General features: G+C 41.3%; 1 protein-coding gene across 1 annotated transcript in view; it reads right to left on the reverse strand.

Moving 5' to 3' along the window:
• cdkl5 (cyclin dependent kinase like 5) overlaps positions 1–21,904 on the reverse strand; it is a 29,643-nt gene that overhangs the window by 4,392 nt on the left and 3,347 nt on the right. The window contains exons 5-18 of the mRNA XM_029498491.1: positions 20,459–20,493; positions 11,944–11,989; positions 11,719–11,855; positions 11,189–11,309; positions 10,545–10,604; positions 9,545–9,635; positions 7,371–7,473; positions 6,077–6,163; positions 5,602–5,682; positions 5,340–5,515; positions 3,520–4,340; positions 2,021–2,361; positions 1,108–1,209; positions 651–756 (exon numbers count right to left, since the gene is read on the reverse strand). Of these exons, the coding sequence (XP_029354351.1) occupies positions 651–756; positions 1,108–1,209; positions 2,021–2,361; positions 3,520–4,340; positions 5,340–5,515; positions 5,602–5,682; positions 6,077–6,163; positions 7,371–7,473; positions 9,545–9,635; positions 10,545–10,604; positions 11,189–11,309; positions 11,719–11,855; positions 11,944–11,989; positions 20,459–20,493 (2,307 nt within the window). The remainder of the gene's footprint in view (positions 1–650; positions 757–1,107; positions 1,210–2,020; positions 2,362–3,519; positions 4,341–5,339; positions 5,516–5,601; positions 5,683–6,076; positions 6,164–7,370; positions 7,474–9,544; positions 9,636–10,544; positions 10,605–11,188; positions 11,310–11,718; positions 11,856–11,943; positions 11,990–20,458; positions 20,494–21,904) is intronic.

Genomic DNA, 21,904 nt, shown 5'->3' on the forward strand with positions numbered 1-21,904 from the left:
AATACATTTATGTTATTTGTAAACATAACTGCTATTAACCCCAATCTTTCCTTATGGCAGTAGGCTGTTTGAATTTAGTTTATCTGTTATTTATTCCATTAAATCTTATCTTAACCGGATAAGCGGTTGAAGATCTGTGATGGACTGGTGACATGTCCAGGGTGTCCCCACGACCCGGAAACGAAAAAGCAGTTGAAGATGAATTCATGAATGAATCTTATATTTAACTACTTGTGTGATTTAAACAACTTTGGACTGGACTGAAATATCTCAACAGCTATTGGATAACATGAGATGTTGAAGAGGTATTTGGCGTCCCCAGAGGATGATTCTCACTGATTTAATTCTGTTATTCTCTGCTGGCGTTGTCTTTGGTGCTACCAGAAGGTTGACATTTCATTATTTAGTCTCTGAAGTACTGTTTAATGGGCTGCCATTAAATTTGGTAGAAGCATTCATGTTCCCTAATTAAGTGTTGATGCCTGGACAAGTACCACAATGAGACCAAAGTTTAATTTTGCTAATACGTACTTGTGCATGACCAAATATCTACAAAAGGACTTTTTCATCATTTTGGTCTTTTAAAGTCACTTGTAAATAATCTATACAGAAGATTAGTGTTGTTTTTTGTGCTGATGTCTGGTCCTTACCTCTGTAGAAGCTGCCTACTCTCCTCGGCATGGACTCGGTGAAGATCATTCGGTTCTCTTTTGAGGAACCTACATCTTCACCATGAGGGTCGTGGTATATACCAACCTAAGACACACAGATCATGCAGACACACAAATGCACAAACCCACAAATACACACATGGATACAAGATGACACAAGGCTTCTCAGTATCTTCACCTTTATGATGGATAATCCCATCTAATCTCACTTCATCACTTATTGTTAGCTGTCATAGTCTCTACTGGCTCACATCACAACACATTCAGGACAATCTTAGTGCTTTTCAGTGAGGTTACATTTATACCAGCGACAACGTGCAGTGAAGCTGTTGACCTGAGTAGAGAACAGAAAAAGCTATGGAAACCAGCGGTCAGAAGAGCTACTGTCTGTGTTCAGTGAGCTGGTTGGAGGTAGGGAGGAGTCAGGGGGTCGGACCTCGTTTTTAGAGCGCTGTGTATGAAAAGCAGCATTGTTGTCCCTCGCAGAGTCTTTGATGGGGGCACAAGGATGGCTCATGTCTTTAGGGGACTGCTCACTCTGTTGAGAAGACGGACAGGTGCAGCGTGAAGCAATGATAATGAGACACTGGCAGTCCCTGCACACATCCACCACTGTGAAATATCCATACTCACACACACACCTACATCTTCAACACATATAGTCAAGAAAAAAAGCCACCCTTTGGTACTCTTACATCGTTTTGGATCTTGCACGTGTGAGCGTCGAAGCTTTTTAGGAAGTCTAATTTTTTTGGGTCCATGAACCCATTTTCTCACCAGCCTGCCTCATCTCCTTTCTTAGTAAATTGCCAGAATCATTTACAAATCTCGACTTGTTGCCTTAAGACATACGTATCTATTGGAAGAGGAGTGTGTCAGAGGGATAGTGCTGGTGGAGCAACAAGTTTCCTTCTCCCGTAAAACATTTTGTGTCTACATTATGATGTGTTTGTACAACTGTAATGCTGGCATAAAATTTATTTAAAGCAGGTTCTGGCCAAAATGGTAGAATTTCAGCTTCCTACCTACCAGCTGCACTGTTAACTGCACATCTATTAGCAGAAATTAGACCCATCTCTTATGATAATGTATAATATTTGATCAGTTTTATTTATTTATTTGTTTATTTTAAAAAAACTGATGGGCCCTGAGCCAAACTTATTTCTGATTTACTGCATTTCCTACCTCAAATGAAATTTAGATTGCGATAGGGATCATGTGCTTGAAAGAATGCTGCTCAACCTTACAAGCAGCAGCACAGTTCTGAACCATCTTCTTGCTGCAGAAGAACTTTTATCACTGGGAATAAGTTAAATATCACTGCACACACAGGACAGTCTGCCACTAACCCTCGTCATGTCATCAGCGCAGTCCTCTCTCGAAGGGCTCACTGAGTGTCCAGTGAGGGTGGTCCGGTGCTGGAGCTGTGGGGAGAGGAGCTGCAGGCTACTGGCTCGTGTAGGTATCACCTGCCCAGGTGCAGGCAGGCCTGCCATCCCACCCTCCCCCCCATGTGGCCGGTGGCGCTCCCTCCGCACATACATGGAGTGACGTTGAGGCCTTTGCTGAGAGGAGAATGGCGAGGTGTAGCCCAGGCCATAGTGATAAGACTCATGTGGAGAAGGCAGGGTGTGAGTGGATGGCATCCCTGCTCCTCCTGGGTCTATGAGCTCTGGGGCACCGGCATCCTCTAGAGGACAGAGGACAGATTTTATTTACCATTGGGTCTATAAAAAGCTGCTCCAACAGTCCATTGAATTAACTATGAAAGTCACAAGGCTGTTCTCATCATGTCACAGAAATCTTATTCATAATTACAACTGTGATGGGCTTGTGACCTGTCCAGGGTGTACCCCGCCCTCGCCCAATGTGAGCTGGGATTCTACCACTACCACGGATAAGTGGTAGAAGATGAATGAATGAATTACAACTGAAAGACAACTGAGATTTTTGGATATTTAAACTAGTTAAAGCTAACTGTGTCACAATTCCCTGCCTCCTGTCCCCGTCTCAGGGTTTTCCAAGCCTTCAGTCCCTGTGTGTCCCCCTCTCTCCCAGGGGTAGCTCAGGTACTCAGGCTGCAGTGCTGGTGACACCTGAACCTGAAGCTGAATCCCTTCAGCTGCAGTATGTCTACCTGGTCTCTGCAGTCCTTCACCATCTGATTCCCTGTGCTAACCCTGCTTCTCCTCCTGATCCATCTGCCCCTCACCCCCTTCTTGTTCTCCCTCCCTCATCTCTGCTCCAGCGACCTCCAGACTCCTCCCATCACTGTCCACCTGCCTGCTTCACGACTGCCACCAGCCTGCCATTCTTCTGCTGCTAGAGATCTCTCTGCATCCACTTGAGCTCCATTGCACATTCATTTGTTTCAATGAACTCCAGATACCTGTATCTGTTCTTGAATGTGTCCTGTCAGCCACAGTCTATGTTTTACCCCTTAAGACCCGAACTCTTGCATGGCATGCATTTTTAATTTCTCTTTTGTGTTGTTGTTTTGTGCGTTGTTGGTCATCTTGAATCCTGCATGAATATAACCTGTAATGTATTATACTCTTCTGCCACCAGTAAGTGGAAGTATAATGGCCTCATATGTGGACAAAAAAATTTTGTATTGTGGTCAATCTCTTTGTGCCATCTTTAAGCTGTACATGTGACCAGTATTTCCTGCTTTTTTTATTTTTACTTATTTATTAATTTATTTATTCTTTTTTAACGCTTGATGGTCCCAAAGTTCTTATCTGGCAAAATAGTCGTTTGCCTGGTTTTATATACGCAATCCCTGGAGAAAAGTCACCATTACGTACAATGAAGATGAGATGAGTGCAAATTTGAGTGTAAAACCTACCTGGTGCTAAAGTTTTATGCCTGGATTTGTGTCTAGAGGAAGAGTCCAGTGTGCTGCTCTCCATGCGGACGTTGCCACTGCTGCGAGAGGCAGGGCTGTGTCCGGATCGATCGCTGTGTCGGGTAGAGGGGCTCCCAGGAGGCCCAGGAGGACCTGAAAGGGCATTGAGGTCTAAACAGCTGGCAGGAAAGAAGCGGGCATTAGGTCCCACCCCAGCTGTGTTGGAGTTTGGGTCATCTGGGTGGATTCGACCATCGCTGAGGTTCCCTACAGATTTGGCATCACTCAGTGCACTGTGGCTCTTCGACAAGCTCAGATAAGAGGCTGAGCTCTTGGAAGAGGAGGACATGGATCCGTGGGCAGAGTCAGCCATACTGTGGGCATGGCGGCCATGTTGTTTCTCTCCTCCAGACTGCAGGGTGTTGTTCTTTCCCTCAAGGAAAGTGTGGCGGCTGGCCTGCTGCTGCTGTTGCGGGCGAGAGGAGGTGGGTTTGGTGTGGCCATACTTTGCCCCGTGGCCCTGGTCTTGCAGCTTTGTGGAGGGTCCCAAGCTGAAATCAAACTCTTTGCCTTTGGATTCTTTGGGACTGAGGAGGTGTGGCAGGTTGTTGTTAGCCAGGTCTTTGCTGGATGAGACAGAGCGATTGAGGGTTTGGGACATGTATTGGCCCTTGGGATGGAGTGTAGGACTTAAACTGGATGGGGCCTGTTTGTTACCATTGAGGAAACTCTCATTGCTGAGGTGATGGAGGTCGCCGTGCCGAGGGAGGCTGGAACACTCTTTACTGTTGGACCGACGGCTCGAGCTCTTAGTGTGACTCCTGGAGGGGCAGAGGAAGGGGCAGGTAAGGGAGAGCTTGTCAAAAGGTATGCAGGCTTGTTTTAAAGTTCTGATCTCGTCAGATTGAAACTCTGTTTTTCTGAATGTTGCACAAACCTGCTTAAGCAACAGTGTCTCATCATGTTCCATTCTGTTACGTAAAAAGAAGTCAATCCCTGCATTGGACAGTGGACTCTCTCTCTTACATCAATTACAGAAAATTGCTTTGATCAAGTGCCACTTGGAAACTGTAATGTTTTGTACAAAGGCCTGAGAACAAAACACTATAACAAGTATGCTCCTGCATTAATGGATAATTGTAGTTTATTTTGTGCTTCCCAGCCTTCATGGTGCAACTGAAAATCTCTAGAAATGTTGGTGACCTCTTTTGAGCCCTAAACAATAGAGAGGCCAAATAATTCCTTCTAAGAGCACATTTTAAAAATCACAAAAAAATCAATCACCCACGACTGAACTGACAGTAGAGAGAGAGAGCGCTTGTTATTTGACCATTTCCTCATTTCTTTCTGTTATTGACGATCTGACTAATCTGACTTTCCTATCAACGTCTTTTACCACAGACTGTTCTTCATAAATAAACTAGAGGAGTCTTTATAGCACCTGTTTAAATTTTTTATTATTTCATAAAAGAATTTATGATAAAAAAATTTGTATAATTCCATCAGAATTACATATTACTATAGTATGGTGGTAATGTTTTGAAAATGATCCCTAGAGCTACTTGCCATTACTTTGCAGCCCTCATCTTAAAGAGCTATTGAAATGAAAATACAAGGCCATGTTTTTCAGCTGTTGACTTCAAACCAATATTGGTTTAATTAAGAAAAAGGTATAACTGTATACAATTAACATCACATACAGTGTACGGCAATCACTCATTCATTTAACTACAGTCCCTGTTAACTAAATGAGAAAGTTAAAATAACGGCTGCAAATAGAAGCTGTGACAGAAAGTAAAAACAGCCAAATGCAGTCTAACCTTGTAGGAACTGTGTTCTCTCCGTGATGGTGTGTTTTCCTCTTGGAGGAGCATGGGGGGTTGGGAGATGCCGGAGGAGGCCTCTCTCTCTCTACTTGCCTTAAAGGCTGGAAGGCTGGATGGTTCAAACTCTGCTCCGTCAAAAAACGCTCCGTGGGGTTCAAGAGTAACAGGTTCTGAAAGAAAAACACTGAGTATTATCTATTTTAAGTATTAATGATTGACAGAAGAACATTTAGAAAAAAAAAATGGTTTTTTATACCTTCATCAGATCTAACATCAAACCACTCAAGATGCCTTGGTACCTTCTCTCCAAAGTCTGAGGATGAGTAACTGAGGGAAACTGACACACAGACGAACATTGGATCAATTTCTATCCAACCTTAACTTTTTGGTGCATTGAAAATTACATTAAGGATCTCCCATATACAGTAGATGGTTGTGCCAGAAAAAAAGTAGCTCAGTTCACATCACCGGATCACACACACACACACACACTGCTTCAGACTTCTGGGACATTTTCTTTTGCTGCTAAACTGAACACCAACCACCTATCTCATGAGTCACAGCAATTCACTCAGTCATGGTGCTGGGAACACTGCCACGAGAGAGAGGGAGAGAGAGAGAGGAAGGGAAAGGAAAAAACAGAGAGGAGGAGGAGGAGAAAAAAAAAATGACGAAGCAGAGAGAGAAAACACAAGCGATTGCAGAAAGGACAAAAGATAAAGGTTTTCTACCCTGATCCCATGAAATCGAGGGTTGTTGTAGAAGAGTTTCATCTGCTCTGCAGGGAGTGGACCCAAAACCTTCTGAATGGTGAAGAGCTGCAGGTAAAATGAACCAGCATTATAGTTGACCATGCCACATAATTCTGTTTGACATGAACTACGTATCTAAAACATTTTGTCATGTTTATTTCAAAAAAGCTCTAAACATAACATTAGCATTGTGCTTCAAAGCTCATCTTTTGGAAAAAAGGACAAAACACAAATATGACAGTTTGTTTCTCATGTGAACTTCAGACTTTTATGAGGATAAAAAGTTTTAAAATATGAATGAAAATGTATCTTCATCAAAACTATGCATTTGAGATGATCAAAAACAGCTGAACAGCTACTGATAAACCCTGAAGTGGTTTGTGTCACTATGTGGGTATTTCTGTTTCATTTTATTGGGAGAGCTCAACGAGCTGTAAAGCCAACATAAATTGAATCTGGAGAAAATGGTAGAAAGCCATGACTTATTTAAATGCCCAGCATTTACATCATTTATTTATCATATAACTGGGTAAGTGCTTGAGAATCAAATCGGTGCATGTGCACACACATTTGGCCTATAAAGCTGTTTCTGATTTAGTTGAAAAATATCATGCAAGTTATTTAGATATTTGTTGGTGGTCAGGTAGTGTACACTGCATGTACCACAGTCTACTGGCAGAAAACAGCTGCCTGATGTTGGTGGGATGGGATACATAAATCCTTAAACTCATGGTTGGGTGGTGACTGCTGGAACATATATATGTCTTTTTTACATTTATTGATTTTATTTTTACGTGATCTTTCAATTTTGGGTTGATGGTTGGATTTCGGGCTACATCTATACGTTTGACTGTATTTACTATATTCATACTATAAAATATCAGAAAACAAGGACAAACGGTGATGACCCAGCATATTGTCCTGAGTGTCTAATTTCTCTGAACAAACGATACGTACATCTTGTCCAGGGACTGAATCAAAAAAACTGCAACTGTAATTTTTGGCTCACAAGGGCTCACAACACTGCTCGATGTGCCCTTTGGAAATTCCTTCCACATAAAAAAAAAAAAAAATCTAACCAATTGTCAGATATGAAATAATCAAACCATTCCTTTCATGGCATTAAATAAAAACTAAAAAAAGATTCACTATAGAGGTTTGACATAAAATAATAACTGCCACCTCACATAGGAGAGAAGCTATAAACATTAGGAAATACAAATGCCATGTTTGTTTTTGATATTTGTTTAATGCCTGCTCGGGGCTCACCAACCTGATCAATTTCACTTTCCCCTGGAAACAAGGGCTGTCCATCACTCAGCTCCCCAAGAATACACCCCACTGACCACATATCCACTGCCTTTCCATAGGGAGCCCTGAGACAGACGGGATGAGAGGGAGACCAAACAACACTGAAGTGGAAAAACACAGCATCAATGATGCCACATAACAGCCCCATTAATCAGAAGGTAGAGATAATGGTGATTAAAACGAGAACATGGATGGGGCAGGGATGAAAATGAATCCACAAATTTAAGAGATGATTAAGAAAATGATTGCGATGGGGTTGATATTATAATGCAGTAAAATAAGACGATAGATGCTTTTATTTCTGATGGTAATGCTCATGGAGAAGCTGGTCATTTCTGAGGGAACGAAGCTGAGGAGTCTGGTGAGAAATTGCGAGAGATTTGGCAGCAGAGAAGCACAGGAGCGCTGGTGTTGGAGGGAGAGAGTATTTGAGTGGGCGGCATTCAAACACTGTCTCAATAAATGTTCCAGGGCATTTACTAAATCAGGCTACAGCAGTGAGGCTAGATGACGTTCTGCTGTCTCCAAGTGAGAATGGACATCCAATGTAGCAAATGCTTTAAACACTACATAAGTAACAACAACAACAACAACAAAAAAGCAATCTGATCTCAGGATACGGTTCACACAAAGGTTCATGTCTGAAGGTGAATCATCATCCCCATCATTTTTGGGAAGAGAGTAACATCTCTTTCCTGGTGATCTAAATTCAAACAATGAGGGTGCCAAAGCGAAGCAACTGAGAATTTAAAATAGGGATGAGAAAAGTGAATATTCCAATAACACATGAAAGGATAATACAACACCTGCAGCAAATATCAGAAGATGAAGCAACCTCAAAGGTGTTTTGTGTGTGTATTATGCAATTTTGTGATATTTGTACAATATCAATAATTATTAAGATATATCTATAAATCTATGTATTGATCTGACAATGCACTGTCAGGAAATTGAAAATAAAGTTACCATTTTTAGCTTTAGTTGATGTTTTAGAGACTCATTATTTCATTGACAATAAATAAAATTTGGCTGTAGAAACAGCTTGAAAAGACAAAAACATCTCCTTGGAATCCCCCCGTGGTCTCAGCTGTATAAGAAGCCTACATTATCTCTGCGCATGGACTTTTCCCCTTTTTTCGAATAGTATCAGAATCAAATCTGACTCAATGAAACAAACCAAATAACAGCCAAGAGTCAGTGAAACCACATTTGGGATCTCAGTTTATAAAGACTAATTCATTGGTGAGAACGGCTGGATTATCATCTGGACTCATTTACTTGTCCACCTCCTCAAGTGAGCCAAACACTAGTTTGCTAGTTCTATTACAGATCATAACCAACTAAGGTGGATCCTGCATGTGACCTAATAATCTATTCCTGCCTTTTGGAGGTCAAAATGTAGTTTTTAGCAACTTATTATGTTTCTATATATTCTTCAGTGGAGTGTATTTCTGAACAATAGGTGTTTAATGAAATTAGCACATATGGTCTGGTTAATAGGAATATATTCTTCAATTCACTGGGCAGAGGCGGGACAATAGAAGTGCACAGCAGACCTTAAGTGGTTTTAACCTGGCCATGCTGGCGTGCTCTTGTATTTACAGATTCTTCGGTATTGTTATGAAGGTCTGTGTTTTTGGTTTAACTCACTTTTATTTACACATGGCAAACTGCAGGTTTCTGGTTCAAAATCAGTCCCCATCCTGCCATTACTGGACAGGAAAATTATTCTAGTGGTGCCCCGAGAGAACACAGAGTTCTGCAAGTGCTGCTCGTGTCATTTCAGTTTGAAAACTCCAAGACCTGACAGGCAAAAAACTGAGACCCTTAGAAATAATGATGTATTCACACCAAGTTGGTTCCTGATTGGGTCTAATTAGTTTCGATTAGTGCTGGTGATGGAGAATTACAGGCTTTACTGACCGTACTGTCTTTACTAGCAGCTACTTCCTGCAGTGAAACTCTACCTTTGCTGTTACTTGTTCCTGGTGTTTTCTCAAATGTATCAATACAAGTGAGACCGTTTCCTGTAAACACTTGGTCATTTCAGTTGACTGATCATGCATGTGTACGTTTCAGATGTGTTTGTGCTTTAAAGATGAAGATGTAGTGGCGTGGACAAAGCCTCAGACTAACCCCAGCAGCAGCTCAGGTGAGCGATACCACCTTGTGGCCACATATTCAGTGTAGTTGGCGTCAGTTCCTTCAGACAGGTTACGAGCAAAACCTGCAGAAGAGAAACATGTAAATTCATTAATCACATAGACCTGATGCTGCACGTCAGACATCCAGCAGTCTCTGACACTGCACACATGGGTAATTAGTAAGAACAAAGGTGAAGCAATGATCAGATTCTTTGGACTGGTACAGTAACAGTATACTCATCATCCTGTGTAACCTGACTAATTAGCTTCGTCACTGCAGGCCGGCTGACACCACGCTTCAGGTAACTAGCGTACAGAGAATCCATTTTAAAATGAAGAAAAATCACAAAACACAAAATACCAGATTCAACAGCAAATAACAAATAAATCTCACCCCAGCTGACTCAGCAGGGTTGCATTAGCCAATTATTCAAAGTAAACTGACTGTGTGATTTTGGAAAGACCCATCCAAATGTGGAATACACACCGGGGAAACTGTGAAATGACCCAACTATGCAGCATCAGAACAATTTATTGGTATTTTACAGATTGAACAGGTGCCTAACATTACCCTGTTCTCAAAATATGCGCAGAGCAGATTAATATTGATTCAACCATCACTGTACAATTTACAGTGCTGATTGGCTGCTTCCCAGTGGCATCTTTCTGGTACACAACTTCCAAGCTGACAACGTCATGATAGGATTTTTTTTTTTATTCTACCAGTGAACTGAGCCCAACAAATCAAACTGGCTAAAATCACAGAGTTAACAGCTTAAATGACAATTTGACAGCATTACAATAGTCTATATAAATATATGTACAGAACAATTGTGATTCTGATTAATCTGTTGAGCAAATGCTCTGACCTTATGAGCAACTCCCTTTATTTGATGAGGGAAATGCGCTAAAAGGTTATGGATTCACTCCATACGTCTATAATTTAATGTGGTATATGGCTGCTGCGCAGAACATAAAGAAAAAAGACTCACCAAAGTCACAGAGTTTGAGAACATCCTCCGAGCTGATGAGGAGGTTCTCCGGTTTGATATCTGGAAGAGAAACACAGATGCCAACGAGCAGACAGACCATCAGACTTCTTCTAAAGCCATTTACTTCACTGCAGGTTGATGGTGCTATATTATTTCAAAGATGAGTTGTGGAGAGTCTATCTGAGCTAACATCATGTAGTGCATCAATGTTGATAAAAAATGAAACCTTTACATCTCCACGCTGAGATGAGCTTTAAGGTAAGACACACTAAAAGGCATGCTTCAGGCTGGCAGCACCCCGATGATTTTTAAAAAAGTTAATCTGCCTCAGATGTTGGTTTTTTAGCGCCATCTGTTTACGCTTGAAGTTGAAAACTAGCACACAGTAACACAGAGTTACGTTGACTGTCATGAACACAACCATCAGCATGTGGTGACGAGGGATGGTTCCTTCTGTCTTATAGCAGGCCTACAGTGGTCAAAATTAGATAGCCTGAGAGAAAAAAATTCTGGATATCTTAAAGATATAACAGGAAATGTTCTTAGTTTCTCTTTCCGAAATCTGGTCACCATTTTTTTTTTCTTTTTGTTTAGATTGTAGAATGTAAGTCAGTAGTTATTATGAATAAGGATAAATTCCTCACCTCTGTGTACGATCTCATTCTTGTGACACCAGTTGATGGCTTTGATGAGCTGGTAGATGTAGCTGCGGACTTTGTCAGGTGGTGCACCGTTGGGCAGTTCCTCTAACAGCTCCAACATGTTCTAAAGAACAACAACAAATTGCCATGTGGAAATATGTATTTGGCATGGTGAAAGTGTTCTTTATAAAATGAATGCTGAAATATTTCCTTGATCATTCTTACAGTTAAGCTCCATCTCCTAGTTTTTTTTTTTATCCTTACAGTGGAGTGAGAGGGGACACTGTGCTGAAAGACTACAGTAGAGCATGAAAATAAAACCTGTCATGAAATAAACACTTGGCTGCATACCTTGGCAACACAGAGGGGAATACCATTATTCACCAACAGCATAGTTCATATGTTACCATAGTGACACTTTTTCATGCTTCACCAAGTAGTCCCAACACCCCGAAACTCAAGAGTAGATACAGCAATATCGATAGATGTGGGCTTTCACGGAGAAATGATGGTGGAAGTGTTATGAAGCTGACCCTCTCAACATATTCAAAGACAAGGTAGAGTTTTCCCCTCCTGCGAAAAGCCTCCTTCAGCTCGACAATGTTGTCTTGCTTCAGCGTCCGAAGCATCTTCAGCTCCCTGAGTGTCGTCTCCTTGACCTCCTCATTTTCTGTGCAGAAATGAGAGCAGTAGCAATGATACTGCTGTCTCACTCTTCCTCTCCCTCAATTTTCTCCCTGCCTCACGCCTTCACTCACCTTCACTGTCTTTGAACTTCTTAATAGCCACCAGCTCATTGGTTTCCTGTGCAGATATAAGGACGTGAGTTGGTTATGACGAAGGAAAACAACATACAGAGTGGACCAATGGAAAAACTTCCTCAGCAGAGTGGCAGACAGATGCATAAGACATTACATTTGGACCTGAGGTAAGAAACAGAGAGCTTTTGTTGGAAGAATAGGTGAAAAGGAAAATCAGAGATTAGATGAGGATATTTAAATTGAGCTCCAACCTACTCCACTTCCAACCGAGTAGAGTTCCTGAGAGTTTGCTGGCAGCGCCAACGCAAGAACAACACAAACAGTGAGCTAATTTCAATTATTTTACCACAGGGCACCTGCACAAAAACACCTCCTTTGATTTAGTTAATAGGGATCAGAGTGCATGATTGAGGGCAGCATGGCAGCATTGTGGTTAGCCCTGTTGCCCCATAATATCAAAGGGGCCTCTCTGTGCAGAGTTTGCATGTTCTCCCCGTGTCTGTGTGGGTTTCCTCCCACCAACCAAAGACATCATGTTTGGGTTAACTGGTGGCTGTAAGTTGTCTGTAGGTGTTAGTGTGAGTGGTTGTTGGTCTCTGTCTGTCTCTGTGTGTTGGCCTTGTGATGGACTGGTGACCTGTCCAGGGTGACCCCACCCTCACCCAGTGTGAGTTGGGACTGGCTCCAGTAACCCTGGGCATCCTGGAAACGGATAAGTGGTTGAAGATGAATGAATGAATGCTTGATTGACCATGCACAATTTTACAAGCTGGCGTGTTTGCAGATTGAGATTCAGCCTTGTTATGAAGGCTGCTGCAAGTTGAATTATGCAGTTTGGACATCAAATACAGTGCAGTGTGGCAAATCTGCAGTGGTAGCGTATGATTGGTTGGTCCGGTCCAACTGTGTGTTACTCAGAATACAGTCACTCCACCCTCAGAGGAGAGGCTCAGAGACAAAAACAAAGGGAGACCATCATATGTCTGATACTGGAGCACCCCCTGGGCACAGCAGCTATTTGCTCTGTTCTATATCCATCCATTAACAACAGGCGATACTTTCATAGAAACAACTCTATTTCCCTGGAAATTACATCACATCTGCATTTTACAATACCTCATTACCACATGCTATGGTAGCACTTCCAGCTGTGATTTTTCTCCATTTTCATTTTCATCCCATTCTTAGTTTCTTATATTGGACTTTTTTGGTGGGTACTAGTTCATTCCTCTTCTAATGCTTATCAGTTTCCGGGCCGCAGAGGATGCTGGAGCCAATCCCAGTTCACATTGGGTGAGGGCGGGTTACACCCTGGACAGGGTCTGGCTCAGAAAATAATGGACAGTGTCCTCTTGACCTCTGCTGCTCTCTGTTCCTCTGTTGTCCTTTTGTTTGCAGAGAGTCCGAAAAACAGAGTCAGTTTCAGTGTCACGAGTAGCTGTACGTCACCACCAGTGTTTTCACACACACACACACACACACACACACACTTCACTTCATCAACTGAAATAACTTCATTTTAAACACAAAATTGTGTGTATTAAGAAATGTTCACATCAGCGGCCAATAAAATTAGTATCTGAATAATAAACTGGGGATTTAATGTCACCAGAAAAACCACACATACAAACACTTGTACATGTAACAATTCAAGCACTGGGGCAGCAATATACTGATGCGGTTTGTGCTAATGTGTGACATCTCTGACCTCCACTGATTTACCTTAGCCACTGTTAAGTCAGCACACCTAAAAATAGCCTCAAGTGGTTCATTTCCTACTGAGACATATTTCCTACATGAGAATATCCCGATTGTCACATTGCACAAAAGAATAAAGCTTGAATGTTTCACAGAAGCATAATCTCTTAGTGGCATGCAAAAAATCAATATATTACCATAAAATTTTATTATGCTCAGGCTTATGTTACAGAGAAAGTTGGAACTATTTCCTATTTGTTTCATGTTCTGTCCGTGCCTGTGTGGGTTTCCTCCCACCATCCAAAGACATCATGTTTGGGTTATCTGGTGACTCTAAATTGTCCATAGGTCTGAGTGTGGGTCTGAGTGGTTGTTGGTCTCTGTCTGTCTCTGTGTGTTGGCCCTGTGATGGACTGCTGACCTGTCCAGGGTGACCCCACCCTCACCCAGAGTGAGCTGGGATTGGCTCCAGAAACGGATAAGCAGTTGAAGATGAATGAATGAATAAAAAGTCACTAATGACTTTTCTCCTGATCAACTATGAGAAATTAATTAACCAGTATGATACTGAATAGAAATGCTGTATAGGTAGCAGGAAACACTGGCTAGCATGTAAATTGTGCTATTGTCACTCCTGAAACACAAATTCAAGATAACACATAAGCCTCCATACACACACCCACATACGCTAATACAACACTTGCATAAAGTGGCAGAACATTGCACAAGTGCTGGCACACATTTGCTTGACTAACTAAATGTTCCATAAAACACATACTGTACTGGAAAGAATACATAATTTACACAGAAACACACACTTAAGCAGCATTTCTTGCCTCGTAGTACAGTCAGTCTCCAGTGAATCACCTGGCTGGGTTTTATCCAAACGCTCAACACATACCTTCCTATGACTCCCTCAACCGTATACAGGTCTGCTGTAGTCTCCTAACAGGGTGACCCATTTACCATTAACATAGGCTCAGTAGTCAATGCCCCCCCTCTGCATCTGCTTTCCAACACACATACACACACACACACACACACTCAATCACATGCTACTTTCTCTCTCCTTTTTCTCTTTTGGCCTTCTTCCAGCTGAGAGATATAAAAATAACTGCTCTCTTGCAGGAAATCTTAAAAGCCTTGAGTCTGAGTTTCTGGTTCAACATGTGAAAATTAACACCCCACACTGTTTTAAAAATGGAAGAGATGTCATGTGTCAATTTTTTTTTTTGTTACTTCGTGAAATGGTAATGATTTGTGACAAATTGGTTTTCTGTTATGATTGGTGCCTTCATTGTTTTTTCCACCATGAAAATAATCTGATTTGAATTATGGAGGTGCTTTGTTAGGAAAATGTTGTATTTGTATTTGTCCCTTGTGAGCACTTTGAACACAGTGGCCTCAAAACCCTCAATGTTTCTAAAGGCTTCATCAATCCATCACTAATGGCCTCACAGTCATCAAGTCCAACTGAACTGAACACCAATGGGAGGTTTTAGAAAGCTTGACTATCGTGGTTAAAACAGCACGAGGTACCAGCTCTGAGACTTCCACACTGAGCAGCATTCACACCGTTCTTGAGTTGGGACAGCAACATGCTAAGGTTGATTTTTCCTGTTTTGTTTTTTTCATTCAACGGACACTTTATTTCTGTACAGCTGCTTATTCATTATGTAGCTAATCAGGTGTGACCAGTGTAGACAGATAATATATGAATCACATATTCAAAGTTAAAGATTAAAGTCAAATGCATTGAATGAATTGCATAAAGGTGTCAAGATGCAGTATTCCACCTTATCTCTCACCAAACTTTATTAGCTGTTGCATCCAAATAAGAAACAGGAAGCCGATAAAAGTGGACAAATTGGTGCAGCTAGCCTCAGTTAACTCTACAATCCTTCACATGTGAACAGATTTTGTCCCAAACTATCATTCTGACAACAACAGAGCAAATGCAATGTGCATGTGAGGAATATTTGTTCCTGTCCAAACTTGTTTTGATATAGAACATGATCCTCTCACACATGCAGCATTAACTATCGGAAGTAAAGACCTTAATCAGAGAACAGACACTTGAGTCCTCCCCACAACAGACAGACATCTTTGGAAGATGAGACAAGGGAAAAGCACCAGTTAGTCCACATTCATTGTCAGACACACTCTGATATTTTATGTCCAGTAAGACAGTTATGTTTTAGTTTGGCTTTTATCTGCCTCCATTGCTCCACAGCTTCGTCCCTCAACATCAGCTATGAATCATAGCTTTGAAAGAACGTGCACAAGTGGAACATGCAAGAAAAGGCACCACAGGACAAACACCAATCACTTAGAGTAGTGAAAAAAAATTCAAACCTCAATTTATTTAAATTTCTTCTTAATCTCTCAGACATTTTAGTCAGTATTATATTAAATAAGAGTAATAAAGATTTCTTGTTTTTCTTGTAAGTCATCTGTCAGAAAGGCATTATAATAGCAGCAGCATTAAACATTTAAAAATGCCTCATCGTCTCTTACTGTATGCTCTCTCTTCCTCCTGACTCTGCTGTGACTTTCACTCCTACAGAAGTCCTCGCTCGCTCTGTGCGGAGTTGTATGCTTTTCCACAAACATATTATTTTCAAGGAATGAATAAAAATGACACAAAATTTCAAAGCGGAGCATGCTTTTTAACCCACATAGATGAATATATCCCATAGAACAGCTAAATGAATGTGGCTCAGACAGCTCCATCATTCATAAATCTGTGCATAATTCTTATGTGCAAGAGTTAGTATGTGGGTCAATACACAGAGTATTTTTTTTTACATGTTAAAAGATAAAAGAAAAAATATGAAAATTATTTGGTAGACATTTCAGCTCCACCTTCTCATCTGAATACAGATCTTTTCTGGTTAAAAAACAAAACAAGAAAAACAACAACAAAAAAACAAAAAACAAAACAAAGATAGAGACAGCTAGATTACAAACTCAAAAAACTGCAGTTCACAAATGGTGGTTGGCATCAACGTGGGCTGTGATTTGCTCTTGCCATGATGATTTTGGCTGCTAGATGTCACCTAACAAGAAAATGTAACACTAAGTCATAACCCAGTGCACAAGCTATGTGTGTTTGTCATGTATTTATTTATTTATTAACAGTCTGCGAAATTTGCAGTTATTCTGCAAAGTGTTTTAGAACCACTTAATTTGTTGAAATCTATCATTGAACAGAGGAGGAAACGGGGGTCTGCTGACTATCTCTTACTGAGGCTGTCTCAAGAGTGAGTGCGATAAATCAGGCCCAGCAACTTCAGGAATAATCAGTTAAAATGACTTACACTGACCAAAAAACTGTCAATCAGAGTCAGTGAATGGAGTTTACTGTGTTTGTCAAAGCACTTCTGGTTTTTGGAGCAAGGGATTCCTGAGTGCTGGCCAAGCTCTGAAGATAGTATTTTGTCCAAATATTTCTATTGAACTGATGAACTGGTGATTTAGGGCAGTGAAAGGAGCTGCTTTGAACACAGACGGCTGGCTCACGGGTGTTCAGACCTGTCATTCATTTTCAAATGTGCTGAGATAATTACAGTTGGTGGCCATTGGTAAGCTCTTGATCTGATTTACATTTTTGATTAATCAAAATTTCTTTATGACTAGATTGATATAGCTTTTAGCAGTGTTGGTTGTACTGGTGGTAAAGGAAACACAACTTCAGAATAAACACAAGTTTAACAAGTTGTCTCACAGATAATTACCTCTGTCCTAATTTACTTGATGCATTTCATTTGAGGGTCTAATAAATGAATATCTTAAAGCCAATCTGAAAATTGCTTCCATGAGCAATCTCATCATATATCTATCGTATCCATAGAAGAAACCTAAAAATCAAAGCAAACCAATCAGTAAGAGTTTGTCCAAATTGGGGTCAACCGGTGATGTTCTGCAGGACAAAGTGCTGAAGAATGTCTGAAATACTTCACTTTTTACTACCATACCTCTTATATGTGACCAGAGCTTTAGCTTTTTGTTGCTATTCTTAGCAACATGGTTTTTGTGTAACGGACTGATTGCCAACTCTACCTTTAGCATATATCACTATATTTTCATTTGTTTGTTAATGTTAATTGCCCCAAGTCACATAGTCTACAGTCATGGAAAAAATTATTATGCCACCCTTGTTTTCTACAATTTCTCGTTCATTTTAATGCCTGGTACAACTAAAGGTACATTTGTTTGGACAAATATGATAACAACAAAAATAGCTCATAAGAGTTTAATTGAAGAGCTGATATCTAGCCATTTCAAATGTTTTCTTGATAATAGCCAAAATCACGTTCTAGCATCAATAGCTATGGCATTGTACTGCCAAAAACAGTGCTTTTAGGCATTCTATGTTTTCTTTTCTGCCTCTTTTAGTCACATGATACACACAGGAGTTAGTACTTGATTGCATAACCATTGTTTTTGATGGCTGCAGCCATGCGTCTTGGCATGCTCTCCACCAGCTTCTGACATTGTTCTGCTGTCACAGCAGCCCATTCCTGTTGCACAAATGCAAACAAATTTGCTTTGTTTTTGGGCTTGTGGTTCTCCATTTTGAGTTTGATGATTTTCCAGAGGTTTTCCACTCGATTCAGATCTGGTGATTGAGCAGGCCAAGGCATGGTTCGAATGTTCTGGTTCTCCATCCAGGCTTTAACTGTTGGCATTGGCTTGTTGCAAAATCCAGTCGTTCGAGGCAGAAAAGAGTTTTCTGATGGAAGAAGACTGTTTTCAAGAGTAGCCCTTTACATGACCTGGTTCATTTGCCCTTCACACAATCGCATTTGCCCTGTGCCACCCATACTGACAACCCCAGATCATCACTGATCCACCCCCATGTTTTACTGTATGGGCAAGACAGTCTGGTTTGTAGGCTTCTCCAGGTTTCCTCCTAACCAGTAAGTTGGCTGGAGTGGGCATCAACTCAAAATTGGATTCATCACTGAGGAGAACCTTAGCCCAGTCATCAACAGTCCAATCCTTGTGATCCCTAGCAAAGAGTAACCGGGCCTTCTGCTGCCTTTCGTTGATGTAGGGCTTCTTCCGTGCCCTGTGTGACTTCAGACCAGCTTCAAGAAGTCGGTTTCGAACTGTCGTTGCTGAACAAGTCACATGTCTTGACAGTGCCCACTTGTTTTTTAGGTCCCTGGAGGTCTGACGACGATTCCTGACACAGGAACGGATGAGTGCACGGTCATCTCGTGGGGTAGAACGATGTTTCCTGCCTCGACCAGCCAGCAATTTGGTAGTACCATGTTCGGCTTGCTTTTTCTTGGTGTAATGAACAACTGTCTTGGAGATCTTCAGTTTTTTGGCTACCTGTCTCTCATTCATGCCAATTTCCAGCAGTGCCAAGATGGCTGCCTTTGTGGCTTCACATAATTCTTTTGTTTTAGGCATTATGTGAGAGCTGACAAATTCTGAGTTGTGCCACAGCTTGAATGTAAGCAGGAAACCACTCCAGGCCTTTGCATGTGCAATGCTGCTGATGACATGAAATGGCCTCATGTATACCCTGGGAATACAATTCACCTTATTTCAAATAGGACATAAAGTATTTTGTAAACAGCTGCATTTTAGTCGTGTTCACTGTATTCTTCAGGTAATATACCTTTAGTGATACCAGGCATTAAAATAAACAAGAAATTGAAGAAAACAAGGGGTGGTCTAATAATTTTTTCCATGACTGTACTTGGAATCACAAGAGTTTATAAGTTAAGAATTTTTAAATTGATGTCAGAGCTAAGCTAATAAGTAGACACCTATTTTGGTTAGGATCTGCTACTTCTGTTACTGACTGACAACACAGACTGAAGGCAGCTTTAATCACTAAACACTGCAGAGAACAGAAAGTAAAGGAAGACACAGGATCAAGCAGCACATGAGCTGGGAAACATGAAGTCATGGATGGAAAGCTCGGGTGGGTGAGTCACACCAGCAGACCTCTCTTTCATGCATACCAAGTACGCTAATGGAATAAATTTAAATACTTTGATGAAGATCCATTGGAGCACCATCAGTTCAAATTTGGATTCATGCATTCAAGGTGACATTCACACTTGGGGCAAATTGATGAAAAAACAATGCAGGTGTTGGTGACAGATTTCCATCCCGTATGAAAATCTGTTGGTGAAATGTTGGGCCACCATGTGGTACAGCTTGAATCTGGCTTGGAATAGATTCGACAAGTCGCTGTTATCGACAGCAAGGGTGCATGGCGGTTACTGCTGCTGCCCCACAACAAGAAGGTTGCGGGCCTGGGGCCTTTCTGTGCCAAGTTTGAATGTTCTCCCTTTGTGCCCGCGTGTTTCCTCCCACCGTCCAGAGACACGCACCACTCACTCAATCATCTTCAACTGCTTAAGCGTTTCTGGGTCACGGGGGGGTGCTGGAGCCAGTCCCAACTCACACTGGGTGAGGGTGGGGTCACCCTGGACAGGCCCCCAGTCCATCACAGGGCCAACACACAGAGACAGACCGAGACCAACAACCACTCACACTCACACTCAGATCAACGGACAGTTTAGAGCCACCAGTTAACCAAACATGATGTCTTTGGACGGTGGGACAACACCCTGTGTGGTGTGTACTCCGCCCCTTGCGCAATGTGAGCTGGGATTGACTCCACGGCCCCCCACCACGCCCACGACCCAGAAACATATAAGCGGTAGAAGATGAATGAATGAAAAAGTGTCTGTTCCTCTTCTCGAGGAAGGAACACCATGACAGTAATGCAAACTGTAATCATGTTCATCCAAATGACCAACAGAAATGAGAAATGCTATCTTACCTTATGCCTGCACTTAAGCACCACTCCATATGCTCCTGGACAGGGAGGGATAGTAAGAAAGACACAACATATCAATAAAGTGAGATGTGATGTTAACTTTCAACATCTTAATTATGTTTCGACCTCCCCAACATCAGACAAACATATTTATTAAAAGTAAGTGCAGTCGTTGAGAACCACCAGAGAAAAAGCAGTTAAAAGGTGAGGCGGAGGCATATGTACTCTCCCACACACCCAACACACACATATGCTTATATCTTTAATAGCTAACACCATGCATGCACATACAAAGACACACAGCGTCCCTGTAGCTTTCAGTCTTTGTCAGGCAGTTCATGTTCTCAGTTCATCATCCATATTTCAAACTTGCTTGACAGTCGGATTTGTACTAGATACAGTACAAAAAAGCTCCAATAGCTGCTTTTGTTGTCGTCCCGCACAACTAAACATGGTTGGGTAAAAGTTGCTAATCTTAGACTCCGTGTTCATTCACAGTTGTGCCAGTTCCCGATTAAACTGTTCATTCAACTGGGGAACAACACAAGAGCAAACATATCATCCCACATGAACCAAAGCTGTCTCCACTGTCCTGTATCTTCCTTTTTGCCCCTAATGCATAATGATGCCTGGGTAGCCCGATCACTCTATAAAAAAAAAAAACAATGATTAAGCTCCTCCCACAGTTCTAGCAAATGATGAATTTATAAATGGAAGTCATTGGCAGGACATGCCTGATAGCGGTTGGGTGGAAAATGGAATAGCTGCATTGAATTATTTACTTTGGATATAGTTGTCATGTCTGGAGGCATAAAAAATATCACGACTAAACAAGTGACGACTGACAAAGTTATTGTCAGCTGATTTGCAAATAAAGGTTTTGCTTTGTGTGAAATCACTTTCTTTGGATTCTAGGTCAGTTCTGAAATAATTCAGCAACTATGATGCAGATTACACAGTATTTTGTTCCTATTTGCAGTGTCAAGGTGTTCTGGAGTTGTACTGAACATATGCTGATGGGGCTCTGTTTTATTGCGTTGGCTGCTGTGTACTGAGGTATTAAGAGTTATTTGCCATCTCAAAATAGACAAAAAATGTGTTTCGTACTGCAGAAAAAAAGTTGAAATAATCCAAATAGCCAATGTATAGCCAATATGAATTGGATCTGTCTATAAGCACAAATAACTGACAATTTCTTATAGACAAGATACAACAATCTCTTGCTGCTGTTTTAAATCTCGGATCACTATACTCTAACTTTTTGATTCATGTGTCCTGACAAGCACCGATGTAGATTACAGTTTGTGGGAATAATCAACAGTACAATAAATATTTAGTTGCTTCTCACATTAGTGTGAAACAGGGATCAATGTCAGTACAACTCTCTGAAATCAGCCATAAATGACTCTGTGGACTGACAGAAATAAAAAAAAAGAAATAATGGCTCTA

Source organism: Echeneis naucrates, chromosome 3 (genome assembly GCF_900963305.1).
Source record: "Echeneis naucrates chromosome 3, fEcheNa1.1, whole genome shotgun sequence".
Classification (NCBI taxonomy): Eukaryota; Metazoa; Chordata; class Actinopteri; order Carangiformes; family Echeneidae; genus Echeneis; species Echeneis naucrates.